This window comes from Aspergillus luchuensis, chromosome 4, assembly GCF_016861625.1.
Source record: "Aspergillus luchuensis IFO 4308 DNA, chromosome 4, nearly complete sequence".
Taxonomy (NCBI): Eukaryota; Fungi; Ascomycota; class Eurotiomycetes; order Eurotiales; family Aspergillaceae; genus Aspergillus; species Aspergillus luchuensis.
The window spans coordinates 2,276,318-2,294,387 of NC_054852.1; the positions used below are offsets into that span (position 1 = coordinate 2,276,318).

The 18,070-nt window shown below is 51.7% G+C and overlaps 7 protein-coding genes across 7 annotated transcripts; 3 read left to right on the top strand and 4 right to left on the bottom strand.

The window, feature by feature from the left end:
* Nucleotides 1-268: 268 nt before the first annotated feature.
* AKAW2_40783S (uncharacterized protein) lies at nt 269-1,324 on the top strand (the record flags this gene model as incomplete). Its single annotated transcript, XM_041689150.1, has 2 exons — nt 269-441; nt 541-1,324. The coding sequence occupies 2 exons, from the start codon at nt 269-271 to the stop codon at nt 1,322-1,324; spliced, it is 957 nt and encodes a 318-aa protein (XP_041542863.1).
* A 961-nt stretch (nt 1,325-2,285) lies between these two features.
* On the bottom strand, nt 2,286-4,470 carry AKAW2_40784A (ferric reductase family protein; the record flags this gene model as incomplete). The annotated part of the gene is made up of 8 exons (XM_041689151.1): nt 2,286-2,292; nt 2,354-3,331; nt 3,383-3,481; nt 3,529-3,716; nt 3,764-3,827; nt 3,880-4,000; nt 4,053-4,303; nt 4,361-4,470. The coding sequence occupies 8 exons, from the start codon at nt 4,468-4,470 to the stop codon at nt 2,286-2,288; spliced, it is 1,818 nt and encodes a 605-aa protein (XP_041542864.1).
* Nucleotides 4,471-5,252: 782 nt separating this feature from the next.
* Nucleotides 5,253-6,988, bottom strand: AKAW2_40785A (putative cysteine synthase B; the record flags this gene model as incomplete). The annotated part of the gene is made up of 3 exons (XM_041689152.1): nt 5,253-5,846; nt 5,911-6,740; nt 6,796-6,988. The coding sequence occupies 3 exons, from the start codon at nt 6,986-6,988 to the stop codon at nt 5,253-5,255; spliced, it is 1,617 nt and encodes a 538-aa protein (XP_041542865.1).
* Nucleotides 6,989-7,841: 853 nt separating this feature from the next.
* On the top strand, nt 7,842-9,936 carry AKAW2_40786S (putative MFS drug transporter; the record flags this gene model as incomplete). Its single annotated transcript, XM_041689153.1, has 7 exons — nt 7,842-8,003; nt 8,059-8,192; nt 8,248-9,041; nt 9,119-9,308; nt 9,373-9,438; nt 9,508-9,561; nt 9,627-9,936. The coding sequence occupies 7 exons, from the start codon at nt 7,842-7,844 to the stop codon at nt 9,934-9,936; spliced, it is 1,710 nt and encodes a 569-aa protein (XP_041542866.1).
* A 403-nt stretch (nt 9,937-10,339) lies between these two features.
* On the bottom strand, nt 10,340-12,538 carry AKAW2_40787A (E3 ubiquitin-protein ligase; the record flags this gene model as incomplete). The annotated part of the gene is made up of 1 exon (XM_041689154.1): nt 10,340-12,538. The coding sequence occupies one exon, from the start codon at nt 12,536-12,538 to the stop codon at nt 10,340-10,342; it is 2,199 nt and encodes a 732-aa protein (XP_041542867.1).
* Nucleotides 12,539-13,256: 718 nt separating this feature from the next.
* On the top strand, nt 13,257-14,279 carry AKAW2_40788S (phosphotransferase family protein; the record flags this gene model as incomplete). The annotated part of the gene is made up of 2 exons (XM_041689155.1): nt 13,257-13,773; nt 13,843-14,279. 2 exons carry the CDS (start codon nt 13,257-13,259, stop codon nt 14,277-14,279), a joined length of 954 nt encoding a protein of 317 aa, XP_041542868.1.
* Nucleotides 14,280-14,745: 466 nt separating this feature from the next.
* mfp (putative peroxisomal multifunctional beta-oxidation protein (MFP)) lies at nt 14,746-17,781 on the bottom strand (the record flags this gene model as incomplete). Its single annotated transcript, XM_041689156.1, has 7 exons — nt 14,746-16,071; nt 16,125-16,533; nt 16,590-16,977; nt 17,026-17,115; nt 17,167-17,275; nt 17,338-17,565; nt 17,626-17,781. 7 exons carry the CDS (start codon nt 17,779-17,781, stop codon nt 14,746-14,748), a joined length of 2,706 nt encoding a protein of 901 aa, XP_041542869.1.
* Nucleotides 17,782-18,070: the final 289 nt, after the last annotated feature.

Here is an 18,070-nt window from a genome sequence, read left to right on the forward strand (position 1 = left end):
GTGCCTTAATCCCTCGTTTTGGACTGCGAACCTGTTCGCCATCCCCAAACCCCCGACAATCTCACTCATCCGCCCTCCCCGGCAATTGTCTTCTCCTGCGCTGGTCTGGATGACGTTAATCGAGCTGTCGCTGTAACCTCCTTCTCTTTTTCACCCCGGGCGATCCTATCTCGGCCCTAGACTTGCTCATTTTTTCTGTCTTTTCTTTCCTTTTGCTTGTCTCTTTCACCACTTCTCTGATCGCATCCCCGACCGGTGAAACTATACCATGCCTCGGAACGCGCTCTCCTCCGAAGCGCCTCTCCCCATGTCCGCCATCACGGAGCAGTCCATCTCGTCGGATTGGAATACCAACCGTTTAGGTGCGCGACTGGGAGTCGATGTCGCCAGTGCGGCGACTGCAGGTGCCTTGACATGTCCTGTCATCACCGTCATTGATCGGTATGTTAGCTACAAACTACCCTCGATACATCCTCATGCCATATGAAGAGAAACAAAGATAAGGAAAGGAAAGCTAACGGGATAACTTCTCTGAACCAGCGCGATCATCGAAAAAGCAGCCAAGGGCGTCCCCATCCGCCAGACCATCACATCCTGCTTCCGCTCCATGTTCACACAACCGGGGAGCTTCTTCCTCAGCACCCCATTCCTCCTTATCTACACCCTCTACACATCCACCTACCTCACCGCGAACACCATTGACACCTTCACCTCCACCGTGCGCGATAAGCCCTTCTCGACCGTCTTTCCCGGTACCGCCAAATTCCTCACCACCACCGCCGTGAACATGGGTATTTGCGTATACAAGGATGCCCGATTCGCGCGCATCTTCGGTGCAAAACCCTCTCCTCCTGCAGCGACATCTGGAGCGCCACAACCCGCTTCCAGAGCTACATCTACATCCACCCCAGCCTCCTGCCACCCCTCCGGCGCCGCCAAAGTCCCCAATGTCTCCTATGGTCTCTTCTGTCTCCGCGACAGCATCACCATCTTCGCCTCCTTCAACATCCCCGCACTCGTCGCTCCCTCCATCCCAGACTCCATCGCCTCCACACCCGGAATGAAATCCGCTCTCGCGCAATTTTCCTGTCCGGCTCTGATGCAGTTCGCGAGTACGCCTATGCACCTGCTCGGATTGGATCTGTATAACCGGCAACCGCCGGGCGGGTTGGGATGGCGTGAGCGCACCTCGCGCATCAGACGCGACTATATCCCCAGTTGCTTTGCGCGCATGGGCAAGATTGTTCCGGCGTATGGTGTGGGTGGTGTGGTAAACGTACGGATGAGAGCTTCATTGATGGAATATTTGGAGGGCAAGAATTAACCGCTTACTTTCCTATTTGTTTGCGACGACGTTGATGATGATATCCTCCCCCCCTTTTTCACAAGATCCAGTTTATGATCCTTGGATCTTTCATTAGGGGAGTGGCCTACTTACAGTGCATATATGCAACACGTGACATATACTTATAGACAGAAGCAAAGAGGCATGTGCTCTGCTCTGCTCTGCTCTGTTTTGTTTTGTTCTGCTTGACTATTATATCTGTCTGCTTTTTCTATACTACACTCTACTCTCCACTCATAGAGTCAGTCACGGGTCCGGCGCTTTTTCGTTGATACCTATATTCTTTATTCTTTTCGAATCATCGGTGTTCCATGTGTGTGTTCCATGTTCAGTTCGTTCGGGTTATAGATTTAGAGAATCTGACGTACTAGCTAATGTCTGGTTTTTGGATGATTATGAGATGAGATGTACTTGATTTGTCTGTGTTATATGATTGATAGCCTAGCTATCTAGATTGATTCAGATCGGAATATGGGCAATTGAGGAAGGAACTTAGTGGTTTTTAGATGGATCGAATTGGATTTGGATTGGATTGAAGCCCAGATTCAAATGAGATGTGTTACTAGTATATGATTCATCTGGATTTTCGAATAGTGATCATTTTAGTACGACTAGGGAAGTAGTACTAGGATATATACGGTGCTTTAGTATTATATCAGTTTTGGAGCCAAGTCTGGAGTGGAATTCGTATGCGCAAGTAAGTAAGTGGTGAGAGGTTCCATATGGGATAAGTACTATCTTTTAGTGAGTAATTGGGGGTATTAAGGTACAATATGTAAGTATATGCTGGAATAACGAGCAAAGAGGGGGGTAGTATCACACAAGAAGCAAAGATGAAAGATCAAAGATGGGAACAATCAAACTAGGTACAAGCAAATGTATCAAAGGAAGCGGAGCATGAATTATTCAGGTTGGAATTCTATACCCAAGGGAAAATATATTACCACCTATTGAAGATTTGTTAGTTTAGATCTTTAATTGCTACAGCAGAGTGAAGGAAGGACTCACGAGAATGATTCCGTATGCAGATAGACTTCCTCCACAATGCTACCCTTCTTCAGAACTTGGCCCTGCGCTTCTGCAGCTGCGTTTCTCACGTCGCGGATCATGGACCCCGGGCCGCAGGTAAAGATGGCGATGCGTCTTGACGTGTTGGATGTGGTGCTGGCTGCGATAATCCCTGATATGTCTGGTCGGTTCCCCAGTTGGACAACTGTATCTGCAATGTCCACCTGCGATGAGACTGAGTCGACGGAATCCCCGGGTTGTCTCTTTTCCACTGAGTCTGGGATCAGGGGCGATCCCGAAGATGGGGTGGACAAGAGGGTGTCCTTCGTGGTGACGTGAATGGAGAGGGAGATCTTGTCGCTTGAGACGTTGTAGGCTGCAAGCTTGGCTTTGATTTGCTCCCGGTACCAGTCTGCGAGAGCGGCGGTGCGGGTTGCAAAATGTACTTGGATTGTTGCGGTGGGCTGCTGCTGTTGCTGCTGATGAGTCCGCAGTGCTTCCTCGAGAATGGCCAGGGAAAAGCCACCACCAGTTCCTCCAGTAATTAGGACATAAGTGTCAAACCGGGCGAAATCGACGGAATCGGAAATCCCGCCATATGGGCCTTCGAGGAGCACTGTCTCAGATGAGTTCGGCTTTTCGAGGGCAGTGTTGCCCAGACTGGCTGTTAGTCCGCGGCGCGGCTTGACGTAGAAGATGATTTCAGGGGCTTTGCCGGTTTTCTCGAAGTCCTGGTAGAGGGAGCAGATGGTGAAGGGGTGGGCGCTGAGACAGTGGATGCCTTGCTGGAGGCTGAGGAATCGGACGAAAACGTGTTGGCCTGGGCGCCAGGCCATGATTGTTGGAATGCGGATCCGGACGAGGCCGCAGGGGAGGTGTTCGATTGTGGCTGTGTGGCGGCCATGCATGAAGTAGGTGCGAATGTTGGATATCCATAAGCTGAGGATGTAGATTGCTCCTGCGGAGATGAAGTAGTCCCTGATATGGTGAGCGGGATCCATGGTGTGGTGGTAGTCTAGGGGAGCCTACCATGAAGACAAGCGGAAGTCACAGTGCAAGAAGAAAAATACGATGAATACCAGAGCGGCAAGAAAATGAGTGGCTTTGAAGAACTCATAGAATCGGTTCCTGTAGGGGTCAGTTTGAGTTGATCATTTAGTTTGAATTGGGCTGACCTGATGGCTGGCAACGACATGAATGTCAGATATGCCTGCGGAATTAGAGCGGCAACCCCAGTCCAGTATGTAACCTCCGTCTTCCACTGGTCGACCATATCACCTTGATCAATGTGGTAGATAATGAAAGGAAAGGTGTGGACGAGCGCCAGGACAAACATAGCATAACTTGTCCAGTGATGAAACACCTGGGCAAGGTCAGTTTTTTATCTTGCCAAATTCATTATAGACATACTTGAAGCTTTTCGTGAGGCACGCCGGTCAAAGTCGAGATAAAATTAGCCTTTGCGCTCAATGCTCTACTTGAGGTCAGTTATCGGTTATATTGCCGTCGGTTGGAGAGTGGCCTACAAGACAAATGGTAGCAGAGCCAGGGCCATCCATCCACTTCTCGTAGCAATTGGCGGGCTACCTCCATAGGAGACCGTTTCTGTATTGGGCCAGTAGTAAGGCTGCGGTCCCAGTGTCATGGCTTGGTATATAGTCAGTCAAGGGCTCTAGTGCTTGAGTATTGAAGTACCAACCCAAGAAGAATACTGCTCCAGCCGACACCAGGAGAATGACCCCCAACGACGACGTGCTAGAGCGCAGCACGGGGAGTTGGAAGCATTGGTAGGCAAGATATCTTCCCACTGTCGTTGATCGTCGCCATATTGTAGTCCTCTTGAAGGACTGCGGACCATACTTGGAAATCAGATGCAGAAGGGAGAAAACACCGACGGTCGCACATAGAAAGTATATGGTATTCAAAGCATAGACGTGGTCGGATTGATACCTATTGATGAAGACACGATTAACATAGGGCCACTTATATGGGAGCATTGAGGCGTACCAGTATCTCCAATGTGCGTCACGATAGGCACACTGCTCTGGGGTCAAGGTGCAGTGATCAGCCCGGGAAGAATGTAGCATAACCGGCTGGTCCAGCCATGGCAGCCCCATGTTGAGGAAAGGTTAGTGAGCAGAGACACCAGTCTGCAGAACTGGATATGATGACGCTTTCTGTATGCACTTCTTACATCCACAACGTGGTTCAGGAACAAGGTCACCAGAATGATCCATGTAAGGGCCATGTGTCTCAAGTGTTGAGTTTTGTATGATCGAGCAGGGGGCCCTAGATACAGGGCGATGCAACAGCATGATTCAGCTGCTTCGCGTGCCTTGACAACCATTATCCACGGTACGGAACACCAGATCCTTTCCCCAGTGTCGTAGCAGCAGCTTCACCTGGCAACATGATGCTTTCCTGTAACAGCGGGTTGCTCATTGGCTGAGGATTGCTCACAATTGAGCACATTTCTCCGGTTAGCGTGGAATGCATACGCATGCGGGCCGTGTTTGGGGTCAATCTGCTCGGTGTGCTTAGCATGCATGACCTTTCAGTCTGACTAACGGAATGAATGGGAAATTACGATGTACTTTCTTGCTGATTCCATCATCTCATAGCTCATCTATGTATAGGCTGGCTGGTGAGCAAGTTTACGCAGGATATGGAGCAGTCTGCAAGTAAATGGATGCTTGACGCATCTAGATAGTTTCTAACCCTATGCGGAAGGGAGAGGGCATAACAGTGGAGAAGCAGAATTAGTAATAATAAATTAACTTTGGAATAACCATAGAATGAGGAGCTGAGATATCATCATCGAGGAGGTACATCAAGAAGAAGAGAGTAATTTGATTGAAACGATGAGATGCAACCTTATCGTTTGCATCCCTCATTCGGTCTAGCGTGGGTCCGTGACCACCACTGCGGTTTCTACTGCTGCAGCAACAACTGCACCTTCTGCTGCTGCATCCACAGCCTCTACTGTTGCGGTGGCTGCTTTGCCCATCTGGTTTGAATCCACCCCATTGCTGCTTCCCCACAGCAAATGATCTTTCAGCGCTTGATATCCTCCGCGGAGACTATCCGCTGCTATCCCCTTGGCCCGCAATACACTACTGGCTACCCGCGCGGTATCCCCATGGTAGCAGAGCATTAGCACCTGATGGCCACTCAACTTGCCAAGCACATCTGCATTGCTGAATAACGCTTCCAACTCCAGCCACTGTGCCTCCAGTACGTCTGCGTCGCTGAATGGCTTGGCTGTATGAGAGTCGAGACTCTGCAGGGGAATGTTTACCGATCCCGGGAGGTGCCAAGTGCCAAAGTCTCCCGCGGTCCTCAGATCCAACACGCAGCGCAGAGGCCGAAGCACCATGGCGCTCAAGGGGTGGGTTGAAAAGCATTGGGGTATTTCGTAATAGTCGGTGAACAGAACCACAGGACTTCTTTCCCAGCTCTCATCATACCGGTAGAGATCAACGCCAACGAGGTTCTACAAGAACAACAGTCAGCATACCCGAGCTCCTCAGTTCGATATACGTAGCTCGACGACCCACCTGATTACGAATTGGAGGAAACCTCTCGGGCCCTAGCTTCTCGAAATAGTCGCCAACATATTGATAGGGCAGATCGAAGCATAAGAAGACACAGTGGATCGAACCATCTGGTCCCGCTAGTTGTCGCAAGGTGCCAGCCATCTTGCGTTTCTCCAGCATCTGATAAAGTCCCTTCAAACTCAAACCGGATGACGGCCCACAGACGACCCCTTCGCGACACAAGTCCAAGGATAACGAGAACGCGTCATATGAACTGACTTCTTCGTGCACGTCCAGCGCTTCCCTCCAGGGAAACTCCTGTACCTGCATCAGGGCAAATGTCCGTGGTCCTGGAACCCGGTCCCCGGGCGCAGTGCACACTCCAAGCCGAAGTACAGATGGCTTGATTTCTTTGAAGTAGGTCCCTAATCCTGTCATCGTCCCCGAGGTCCCCATCCCGGCACAGAGTACGTTGATCTCTGGTAATTGCTTGAATATCTGAGGGCCAGTCCAGCGGATGTGCGCATGCCAATTGTCGTCATTGTCATACTGGTTCGGGTTAACAATCTCCTCAGACCCCATGGCCATCGCCCGAGCAGTCTGGATGCCCCCGCGTTCATCTAACGGGTCAGGTTGAGATGGGCCACCGAACAGGGTGACATCCAGCCCGAAGAACTGCATCATCCGTAACTTGGTCTCGGTGGATTTGTTACTCAGGAAAGCCCTGGTGTCGCTAATACCATGCATCAATCGAGCGAGCATAGACATCGAGATGACTGTGGAACCTGAGCTGAATTCCACGATAGTCTTTGTCTTGCCAGGCACCACGGTTTTCTCGAGCAGGTTCATCGCTTGTTCCGTCAGTGCCAGGGCCAGGCACAAGGGAACTCTTGAGGGCCAACATACCTGGTATGGCTTTCACGTTGTTTGCCGGGTGCATTGTCATCATTTTGGCATAGATCCGTACCCCATCTTGGTGGAACGGGTTCAATCGATCGGGCAGCTCCACCAGAGGTAACGGAGGCTGGCAATCCGGATCAAAGTACTTCTTGAGCGCATCCGGTCCAAAGTACACATTGTGCTCGTTAATGTTGGCCATTATGTCAGATTATCAGTATTGACGGGAGTATTGACCGCAATATTGAGCCAACAATCACCCAGGACGGGAGCATCAAATTATACGGCCCTGCTACAGAAACATGCAGCCACCCTCCCACGCACGACATGCTCTCTTTCCGGCGTGATCTTCGCATTCGGCGCATCGCTAGCGTCCCACTGAGCTTGGTTTGATGCACATCTCAAGGCCGCTTCAGGAAGGTCCGTGTCTCACGTTGAGCACTTATTCATAGGAGTGGGTTGGATTGGACTCCTATTCGTCGAAGACTGGCGCAAATGTGCTCAGATTGACGTTCTACGTATGCCTCTTGTTCAAGTAATTGAAGTTACTCTGAAAACAGCTCCGGACTCAAGGTCGCTGGAGTCGACTACGCTATACTGGGTTCTTACGCTCCGCGGCCTATCCTCTGTGACGGAACCCAACATTCCAAGGTTGTCATATGTAATAGCACCATGTTTAGGAAGAGGGGCACGTAAAAATATCCGTAAGTCATAACGGCATAGTAGCTGCAACCTTATACGAAAGCACGAGGGCATTTGCGTTGATTTAGTCGATCCTTTCCCTTTTAGCCCTAACCGGCTTGGAGGTGGCCCTGACACGCAAGGAGCCGTCCGCTCCATGTACCTCTTTGCACCGCAACATTGTCGCTGCCGAGTTGGCTCTCCTTGAGTCAATTTTACTCCATGGTCTTAGTTTGTTTTATTACGAATCCTCGCTTGCAAGCCCATAGCACCTTACAGCGATAACTAGGCTCAGTCTTGTCAACTGACCCTCTCGTTACTCCTGGATAGGCTTGCGCCCTCATCTCAGGACATTGACCTCAGCGAGAGATAAAATGCCTGCGACTTCAATTGAGGATGAAGTCAAGCATGATAATCCATCGACTGTCTCTCGAGATGTTGCCACCGAGTCTAGCGGAGAAGAGAGCAGGCCAGCGGCACCGCCACCCTTCTTCAACGAGCAGACGAACTATGTGCCATTGAGCACGATCATCACGGTATCTTCCCTCACATGGACGGTCAACTATTAAGAACCTATCTAACTTGCCGCAGATATTCCTAGCATGCTCGACAGTTGACCTAGTAGCGGTCATGGACCAGACCACTCTAGCCGGGAGTCTATCCATAATCGGCAATACATTGGACGCCAGCAATAAAACCTCGTGGATATCAGGAGGATATTTCCTGTACGTCCAGCCCAGAAGCAAGACATGATTCTAGCTCACTGACTCAATGAAAAAGAACATCAACCTGCTTCCAACTTCTATACGGGCGACTCTCTGACATCTGGTCCCGAAAATACGTCCTATACGTAGGCCTCGCCATCATGTTCTTCGGTTCTCTAGCATCATCTCTCTCACAGACCGCCACGCAACTTATCATCTTCCGCGCCTTCACCGGCATAGGCGGCGGCGGAATCACGTCCATAGCACAAATGATAGTCAGCGACGTCGTACCACTCCGCGAGCGAGGTAAATATCAAGGCATTCTCGGCGCCGTAATAGCCATCGCCAACGGCATCGGCCCTGTGATCGGGGGTGCTTTATCCCCGATCTCCCACAACTCGTGGAGATGGATCTTCCGGCTTATGCTGCCGCTCACGGCTATTTCAATTCTGGCAGTGATGTTCTTCATGCCTTTGCGGAAAGTCACCGGTAACTGGAAAGCGAAGCTGAAAGCCGTCGATTTTTTCGGCGTGTTTCTAGCACTCGGAGGCACGGCGGTACTTATGCTCGGATTGACCTGGGGCGGTGGCGAGTATGTCTGGAAATCGGCACACGTTCTAGCGACGCTCGTCGTGGGGTTTGCTGTCTGTGTGGCGTTTGTCCTATGGGAATGGAAGGGGCATCCGTATCCGCTGATACCTATGCATATATTCAAATCGCGCATTGTCAATGGAGCCTGTCTGACTATGTTCATCAATGGGTGGAATATCATAGTCATGCTGTATTACATCCCGACCTTCTATCAGCTTGTGTTCAATTACTCGACTACCAAGGCTGGTGCAATGGTATTACCCATCACATTGTTGCAGAGTATGTCGCCTCGCGCCCTATCTACCACCCCCTCTACTTTCCTATCCCACGCTCACACTAAACCCAAACTGCACCAGCCCTGAGCAGCACCCTCTCCGGCCTGATCGTCCACTGGGTGGGCCGATATCGCGAATCCATCCTCATCGGCTGGATGATCTGGGCCATCGGACTCGGCCTGATGTCAACCCTAAACGAGACATCCAATCTGGGGAAACAGATAGGCTACGGCCTATTGACAGGTATAGGTTCAGGAAACACATTACAGCCGTGAGTCCCTCCACCCATCATACATACCCCACAACAACCCACTTACCAACCTGACCCACTGCAGTGCCCTAATCGCCGTCCAAGCCGGCGTCGCCAGACGAGACATGGCCATCGTAACCTCATTCCGAAAGTAACATCCCCATCCATCTAAACCCCCTCTATAACCCTACCACTAACACTTCCACCCCCCAAAAAACAGCTTCATCCGCAACCTAGGCGGCACCCTCGGCCTCGCTGTATCCGGCACAATCATGTACGTATACACACACCCACATAACCCCTATTCATCCACCAGAAACACCACTAACAAAGGCGTAGAAACAACCTCCTCTCCACCACCATCAACACACTCCACCTAACCACATCCGAGAAACAATCCTTCCTCGCTAGCCCGTCCAATTACTTGTCGAAACTCCCCGAAGACGAAGCAGCAAAGGTGCGTGCGCTGCTTATCCCCGCGTACAAAAGGGGCTTCAGGATCGTGTTCACGGTGAATGCGGCGCTCGCGGCATTGGCGTTTCTCTTGGCGGTTGGGTTGATGCCGCAGGTGGGGTTGGAGAGGGCGGATGATGAGCGGTTGAAGGAGGAGGGGAGGCGAGGTGAGCAGAGAGGAGATGGGGAGGATTAGTAGTTTTTTTCTTTATGCGGGTAAGATAGAAGGGTATAGATGTAATTGGTGACGGGGGGGTGCGTGGTAGGCTATTTCTCGTGCTGGTGGTTTTAGTGGAGAAGTACCAAATCAAATAGAAAAAAGTGAAGTGAAAAGTCATTCTTGAGAAGCCATTCATTTGAGAAGTAGTAGTAGTGTAACACCCGGAAAAGTTGAAAGCAAGTCGTTGATCATGTTCATCATCAAGCCAGTCCAATCCAATCTATCTAACTAGCTATGCTGCAGCAACATCAATTTAACCAACCAATCAATCAATCGTTCAATCTGCTGTATGATTCTTTTAGACCAGCCGAATCAACAATGCCCGAAACACCCCGAGACGCCTAACACAGAAGGGAAAAAGAGAAAAAGAAGAGGGGGGCTAAAATTCATCAATCACTAGGACTCGTTCCACAACCCAGTCTACCAACGTCTGTCCCTCTATTCGCCATCGGCCATCCCGCCACACCTCATCCAGCCAGTAACTCATGCCCTTGCCGTGATGATGAAGGATCAACCCACCATTGCCGCGACGTTTACCCTCCGCTTTTGAGAAATCATTGTTCACGCGAAGAGTCCCGATGCCCACGCCGGTCGTGCCTTGACGAGCGTGCCATTCACGTTCGGCTTTCTCGCCGGCACGACGTGCCACGGCTTCTTCGTCTTCGTCTTGGTAGAGCTCGCATTTGTTGCATTCTGTGCAGGGCGAGCCGGGATCGATGCGAAAGTGCTCGCAGAAGTGCTTGTAGCCTTCCATTTCTTCGAATTCGTCGTCGTTGCCGGCTTCTTGTTCATCGTTCATGGCGTCCAGTCCGGCCGCGGGATCGAAATTCTCTATGAGGTTGGCACGACGGCGTGGTCGAAGTCGTCCTAGTCGGTTTGCGGACTTGATCGGAGAACCAAGAGCCTTACGGCAGAGGTAGCACATGGAATAGCCGCAGACGCAGGTCAGTTTGTTGCAGCCGGAGGACTTGACGAATGAGAGGCCGCAGCGCGGACAGGTGCGCTTGACAGCTGCAGTGCGAGCGGCCTCGACGGTGGCCCGGAGGTCGAGGAGAAGCGGTTCATGGCACACGTGAGGGTCACGCCATGGTTTCTGGCAGGTGATGCAGCTGACGCGTCGGCATGCGGGGTGCGCACAAGTGAATTTCTTGGGTCGGGTTTTGAGACAGAGGTTGAGGAGGGCGTTCTGAAAGATGATGAACACAGCAGAAGAGTTGACAAAATAAAGAATCGCTAGAGGAATGATAAGTAAGGGTATCAAGTCGAGTAAGAAGATAGTAATCAGAAGCGTAGAGAGGAACCCGTCGCGACGAAAGCGCCAAACAAGGCCTTGAGCAGACGGGTGGTAAACCGGATCAACTTCAGCGTACGAGCAAAACGGACACCGAATGAGCTTCAGCTGGGACTTGAGCAGAACCTCGGAGGACAGGCGCGTCTCGAACTTCGTAAAGGTCTCAGGTCCGGCCTTGTCAAGCAGGATAGCCTGCTTGACGATCGCTGGGTCCAGGGTCCCGGGGCAGCTGTCGTGATCGAACGGCGCCAAACATTTCAACGTTGACTTTTCCACATCGACCGACTTACCCCAGCCTTGACCGAACAGAGCCTCGTGGATGGTTCGCCGGATGCAGCCATAGCAAATAATGTGCGTATTGTCCGAGCATGTTGAGATTTGCTCAAAAGTCACGTCGTCCAAACAGCACTCGCACTCATAAACAGCCTCAGCCTCCTTGGCTTCTGTCTCGTTCAGCTCCTCCGCCAACTTTTGGTCTCTATCTAGTCTCTCTTCCCGTCTGGTACGAAGCAGGGGTGCCAGCAAGGCTCGATACAGCTCCCGGTCCAACTCCGGGCACTCGGTCTTTTTCAGCCGCGGGATCATGTCACCATCCGGCTGACGCTGCCACACGATGAGTGGATGCTCGTTCTTATCTTTACCGCGCTTGAACGAAGGGAGAATGCTGTTGAAGGTCGCACGCCAGGTTCTCCGGGAAAGATCTTGCAGAGTCGGACGGGCTCGCAGATAAGAGAAATTCACTTCTGCCAGCACTGCCTCCACCGTACTCTTGCTCAGACCATTAAACTCCTTCGTGAGAGCCGCCTTCACGGCAGCTTTATATTCGTTTGTCCGGAATAGCTCATCAGGCGGGACTGCATGTTCATGTCCGGTATGTTGTTGTTGTTGTAGATCATCTTTGCCATCTTCTTCCGTTCCCCCAGTCACAGCTGGCACGTTCCATCGCCCGGCTACCCACGCCTCTTTGTGACGTAGCAACTGCTCGACGCAGACATGGAGACGGCTCTGCCCATCGAATCGGACCAGGAGCTCTCGGAAAACTTCGATGCGAATGTCGGGAAAGATTCGAGCGAGGGTCTGCAGAGCCTGGTTTAGCTCCTCCTGTTCTCGTTTCTGTTCCTCGGAGGAGGTATTCGAGGCGGCGAGGGAGCGAGATCGGGAGGTGATGCCGAAAGGATTATTGCGGAGAGCCTCGCTGATGGTTGTAGAGTTGCTGCTGTCGCTGGCACGAAGCGCGGAGGAGGTGGTGGATCTAGAAAAGCTAGGGACAGAAAGGGAGAGCACCATCGTTGCACTGACGGAGGGGCGCAAGACCGAGCTTGCTACATGATCGTCGGAGGGTAGACGGGAAGGCGTCTGGCCAGAAGGAAGGGTATCTGGCGAGCGAAGTTAATTCCAGCTTAGTGTCGGGAAGCCAGAGAGATGGAAGAAGATGGCGTGGGATGGGGCGGGGGAAGGGAAGGATGATGGGGTGATCTGTTGGATGGGAAGATGGGAAGATGATGGGAAGCGGAATGATGGAATGAATCAATCGGGAGGAGTTGACTTCCGTGACTTTACTCCAAATGATCCAATCACGGGACTGGTTCAATGCTCCACCCAACACATCTCCGAATATACTTCAGCTAATAATGTACAACTATGTATGTATTGATAGCACAATGATGAGGCTATGCTGCATCCTATTACCCGCGCCTGATCTGACAGCTTGAGGCTGATTTCTGCCTGGTAAGATAAATGCTGGCCCAACAAAAGCATAAATTCTAACAAACTTGACTAGGGGACTCTACAAGATACTTTATTGGCGTGTACTATTTATTTGGATGACATGTTCCCGGAATACTCATGTTCGAAGAGGAATGAGATCACCTTATCATTCAAATGGATGCCTGGCATAAGCGCCTACTGGTGCCTGATCCAGCCTATCATTCCGTAGTCCATAGAATCAAAGTAATACAACCCACCACAACAACTTAGAACCACACCAGTCACCCCATCATTCACAATGGCACATGAAAACGAGAGCGTGCGACTAACACCATCAATAATCCCCGACCTTCCCAATTATGATGTTAAAGAATCATCTTTCTTTACAAGATGGGAACAATTACCTACCCCGGAAGAAGTGCAAGCACAAACCAAAGCCCAGCATCTCGCAGGAATAAATCCAGATCGAAGGAGAGACTATTCCACCGACTCATTTCATGTTAGACCACCGCCTGTCCTATTTGAAGAAATGAACATGCTTGTTAAGTGGGGAATGTCTCTCAAAATGTCCGAAGCTTACTGTTTATATGCTATCCGCCGACTTCTCAAGGAGCATGTCCCCGTCCCCGAGGTATATGGATGGCGCACTGAAGGAGAGGTGATATACATCTACATGGAGTATGTGAAGGGAAAGACGTTGGAGCAAGCATGGGATACCATGGCAGAAGAAGATAAAACAAGCATCTGTCATGAGCTGAGAATAATCTGCGATCGACTTCGTCAACTCGAACAGGACCCGGAGGATACATTCGTCGGTACAGACATCGATTTCATCTATCCTATGAAATACTAATATCACCGTTATCTTACCATTCTTCCCATAGGCAACATCGCGCAAAACCCCATCTACGACAGAACCTTCAGCATCAATCACCTACATGAAGCAGGCCCATTCCCCACCGTCCGCCAATTCCACGACTGGTTCACATTCCTTCCCCGACGACGGATGTCGGAACCATACTCTGTGCCCATAGAAGCATATCGCTATGGTCTTCCAGACCACTGTGCCATCAAATTCACGCATGGCGATCTCCATCGCAGTAACATCCTCGTCACATCCTCTCCTCCATACCGTGTAATGGCAATCATCGACTGGGAGCAATCCGGCTGGCTACCTGCATACTGGGAAGTGCGCAAAGCGCAAATGTCAGCTTGGGATGATGGTGAAGAATGGGCATCGGACTATCTTCCCATAATTCTGGATGGATTTGAAAATACGGTGGATTCATGGTGGTGGTATATAGCCGCTTTGGGACCTTGACTATTCTGTTTCACTTGTGATGCATATACATTGGTATATTCAGGTAAGTTAAACCCAGTACTAAAATAGATAGACTAGTTAGCTATATTTTATCACCAATAAGCTATTAACTAGATTATGATACCCTCACTCCGATGCTGCTTGGGGTTCATTTAGGGGTTTCTGGGGCTGCTTGTGGCAACACATATCAGTGACATGAATCCGACAATGCTGAGCTTGACCGGAAGGAGTAATACTCACCATTGCTTCCATCTTCTGAAGTTTCGCAAGCGAAGAAACAAGTTGCATTTCAGAGTCCCAGGCATCAGGACTGGGGAGGATGCATGTAGATCGCCTGTTCTTGACATCTACTACGCTATGTACATGTACCGTACGGGCTACTCAATGTATAACTGGTTTCAAACAGAAAATGAATTCATGACATTATATGTACATACAGTCTGATAAATCACACCACTCCCCTGTTTTACAACTTGGCCTTGGCACCCTCCAACAGCTCGGCTCCAGCCCCCGTGATGGCAGGCTTGCCGGTGTCTACCACCGTGGTCTGGAAGATGACCACATTGCCCTCCTTCCACATCTCCGTGCGGAGGGTCTGACCGGGCAGCACCACACCAGAGAAGCGGACCTTAAGGTTCTTGAAGGCACCGTATGTGCTGAACACATGCTTGCCAGAGACACCCAGCGAGCAGAGACCGTGCAGGATAGGGGTCTTGAAGCCACCGACCTTGCTGAACTCGGGGTCGATGTGCAGAGGGTTGCGGTCACCGTTGAGGCGGTAGAGAGCGGCCTGGTCTTCCGAGGTCTTCTCCTCGACAACCGCATCGGGCTTGCGCTGAGGAGCCTTGTAGGGCGCCACGGCGGCCTTGGGGCGGGGGGCAGTGGGCTTGGGCGATCCGCCGAAGCCGCCACTGCCCCGGATGAAGACGGTCGACTCGTTGTAGAAGAGATCCTCGCCGGTCTTCGCGTCCTTGGTGGTGTAACCGGAGACGACGAGGGCGGCGTTGCCCTTGTCCACGACATCGATGAGCTTGGGGTAGGTCAAGGTCTTGGCGGCGGTGGGAATGGGGAACTTGCGGACCTCCATGTACTGCTCGCCATGCAGCAACATCATGGGGGAGAAGTTGGCGACAATATCATCCATGTTCCAGGGGTTGGCGGTGTTGAACCAAGGGATCACACCGTATGTGGGCAGAGCCTGGAAGTGCTCGTTGTTCTCGTATACCAAGGGAAGATCGGTGCGCTTAGCGCCGACACTGAGGTTGTAGAGGATGACATCCCGGTCCTCGTAGTCGAAGGAGGTTCCGTCAGTGGTGGCCTGCTTGGCCTTCTCGATGGCCTGCAGGATGTTGTTGCCACCCTCCGAGTCACCGCCACTGCGGTTGCTCATGTTGGCCATGATCTTCTCGGAACCGGCCTGGCCATCCTCAGGGTGGTCCGCACGGCCATCGTCGAAGTTGGTGATCTTCTGCCAGTGCTTGAGCACTTCCTCAGGGGTAAGCTTAACGTCGACGGGGAATCCGTGACCGCCGGTACGCTGCCAGCGAGTGCGGCCGAACCAGCCGCTGCCACACTCGTACAGACCCTTGGTGCTGGGCTCAGGCACAATGTCCGAGCACAGAAGAGCCACCAGGGGAGCAACGTAGTCAGGCTTGAACGCCTGAACCATCTCCTCGGGCATGATGGTACGGGTCATGTTGGTACCAGCATTGGGGGCAATGGTGTTGACCTTGATGTTGTATTTAGCACCCTCAAGAGCAAGAGTGCGGGAGAAACCAAGGATTCCGAGTTTCTAATAACAATTAGTGAAAGGCGTTAAGAGAATCAGCATTGGCAGGAACATACCGCGGCGGCATAGTTGGCCTGTCCAAAGTTTCCGTAGATACCGCTGGTGCTGGCGGTGTTGACAATGCGACCATACTTCTGCTTAAGCATGTAGGGCCAGGCAGCCTTGGTCACCTTGTAGGTGCCGCGCAGGTGGACATTGAGGACAGGGTTCCACAGGTCGTCGTTCATGTTGGTGAAAGCCTTGTCACGCAAGATACCAGCGTTGTTGATCAGGATATCAATCCGGCCAAAGGTATCGATGGCGGTCTTGACGACATTCTCGCCATCTTCGCAAGATGCCTTGTTGCCAACAGCCTGGCCGCCCATCTTCTTGATCTCCTGGACAACGGGCTCGGGGTCGACGAGATCGTTCACAACGACGGCAGCGCCATATTTGGCAAAGAGCAGACAGTAGGCACGACCAAGACTATTGAGGACGTTAGAATCGATAGATAGCCATCATTTATCTGCAGTAATACATACCCGTTGCCACCACCAGTGACCAGAGCAACCTTGCCCTTGAAGTTGGGCTCCTCACCCGCTTGGGCGCTGGGCAACTTCAAGCCATCCTCCAAGAGACCCATAAAGTCAGCAGGTCCGGTGGGGTAGTCCGGCTTGGAGAAGTCGTTGACATCGTTCCACTTCCGAGCAATAGCACCGGGCGTCAAAGAAGCATCGGTCTTCAAAAGAGCACCCTTGGCACGTTCCCAGCGCAGCTTAGCGACGTGTCCACCACCGACTTCGTAGATTCCACCAGTCTCAGTAGTGTTGGATGAGTGGACCAAAGCAGCCACCAATGGGACAACCCAGTCGGGCTTGAGGTTCTCCAGGACCTCGGGGGGCATGACGGTGGCCGTCATACGGCTAGCAGCTGTTTCACATTAGCCACTGCATTTCCAGGGGAGCCGAATCAACATACCAATTGGCGCGATGACGTTCGCAATGATGTTGTACTTTGCACCTTCCTTCGCCAGCGTCTCAGTGAAGCCGACCTGTCCGAGTTTGGCAGCTTATATAGTCAGCTAAACAGCTTCTAACCTCCGAGCATACCCAAGCTTACCGGAGTAGTTTGCCTGGCCGAAGCTACCGAACAGACCAGCCGAAGAAGCAGTGTTGATGATGCGGCCATACTTTTGTTTCCGGAAGTGAGGCCATGCGGCTCTTGCGCACTGTAGACAAAAGCCCCGCGTCAGCAACCACTTGAAGGCAGAGGCGAACGCATCCTGCCTACCTTGTATGCGCCATATGTGTGCACTCTGTAGATAAGGTCCCAGTCCTGATCTTTCATGTTCTTGAAACTGATATCCCGGAGGATACCGGCGTTGTTGAGAAGGACATCGATGCGGCCAAAGTTCTTGATGGCGGTTTCAATGATGGCTTCGCCGTTCTCGACACTGTCGTAGTTTGCTACTGCCTTGCCGCCAGCAGCTCTGATTTCATCGACAACCACATCGGCAGCCTAGAAGAGACACCCGGGGTCAGCGGGAAAAGAGTCTGCGTAAGCATAGACACAACCTACCTTGGCCGACTTGCCCTCACCAGAATGAGAGCCACCCAGATCGTTGACAACGACGTTTGCACCTCTTGAAGCAAAGAAGAGGGCATATGCCTTACCCAGGCCACCACCAGCACCGGTGACAACCACGGTTTGGTTGTCGAAGCGCAGCTCAGACATGTTGAATAATCAATGTGAGGAGGAGAGGAGGGGAGGTGGAGAGATGGGGAGATTAGAGGGAGAGGACAGAAATGCGAAATGAGGAGAAGAGACGGGGTATTATATGAAAGTTTAGTTGGAGAGAGAGGAGAAGCTTAAGGGGACTTGGTCTGGGGGAGGGAAGAGATGAAGAATCCGGGGGAAGAGGACGGTCGCAATGCTCGGCAAGCTGGACCAGGGAACCTCGGCATCTTTTGCAGGTGAAGCTCGGAGGTTTGGTCGTTTGGCGCTAAACCGATCGGGGGGTGGC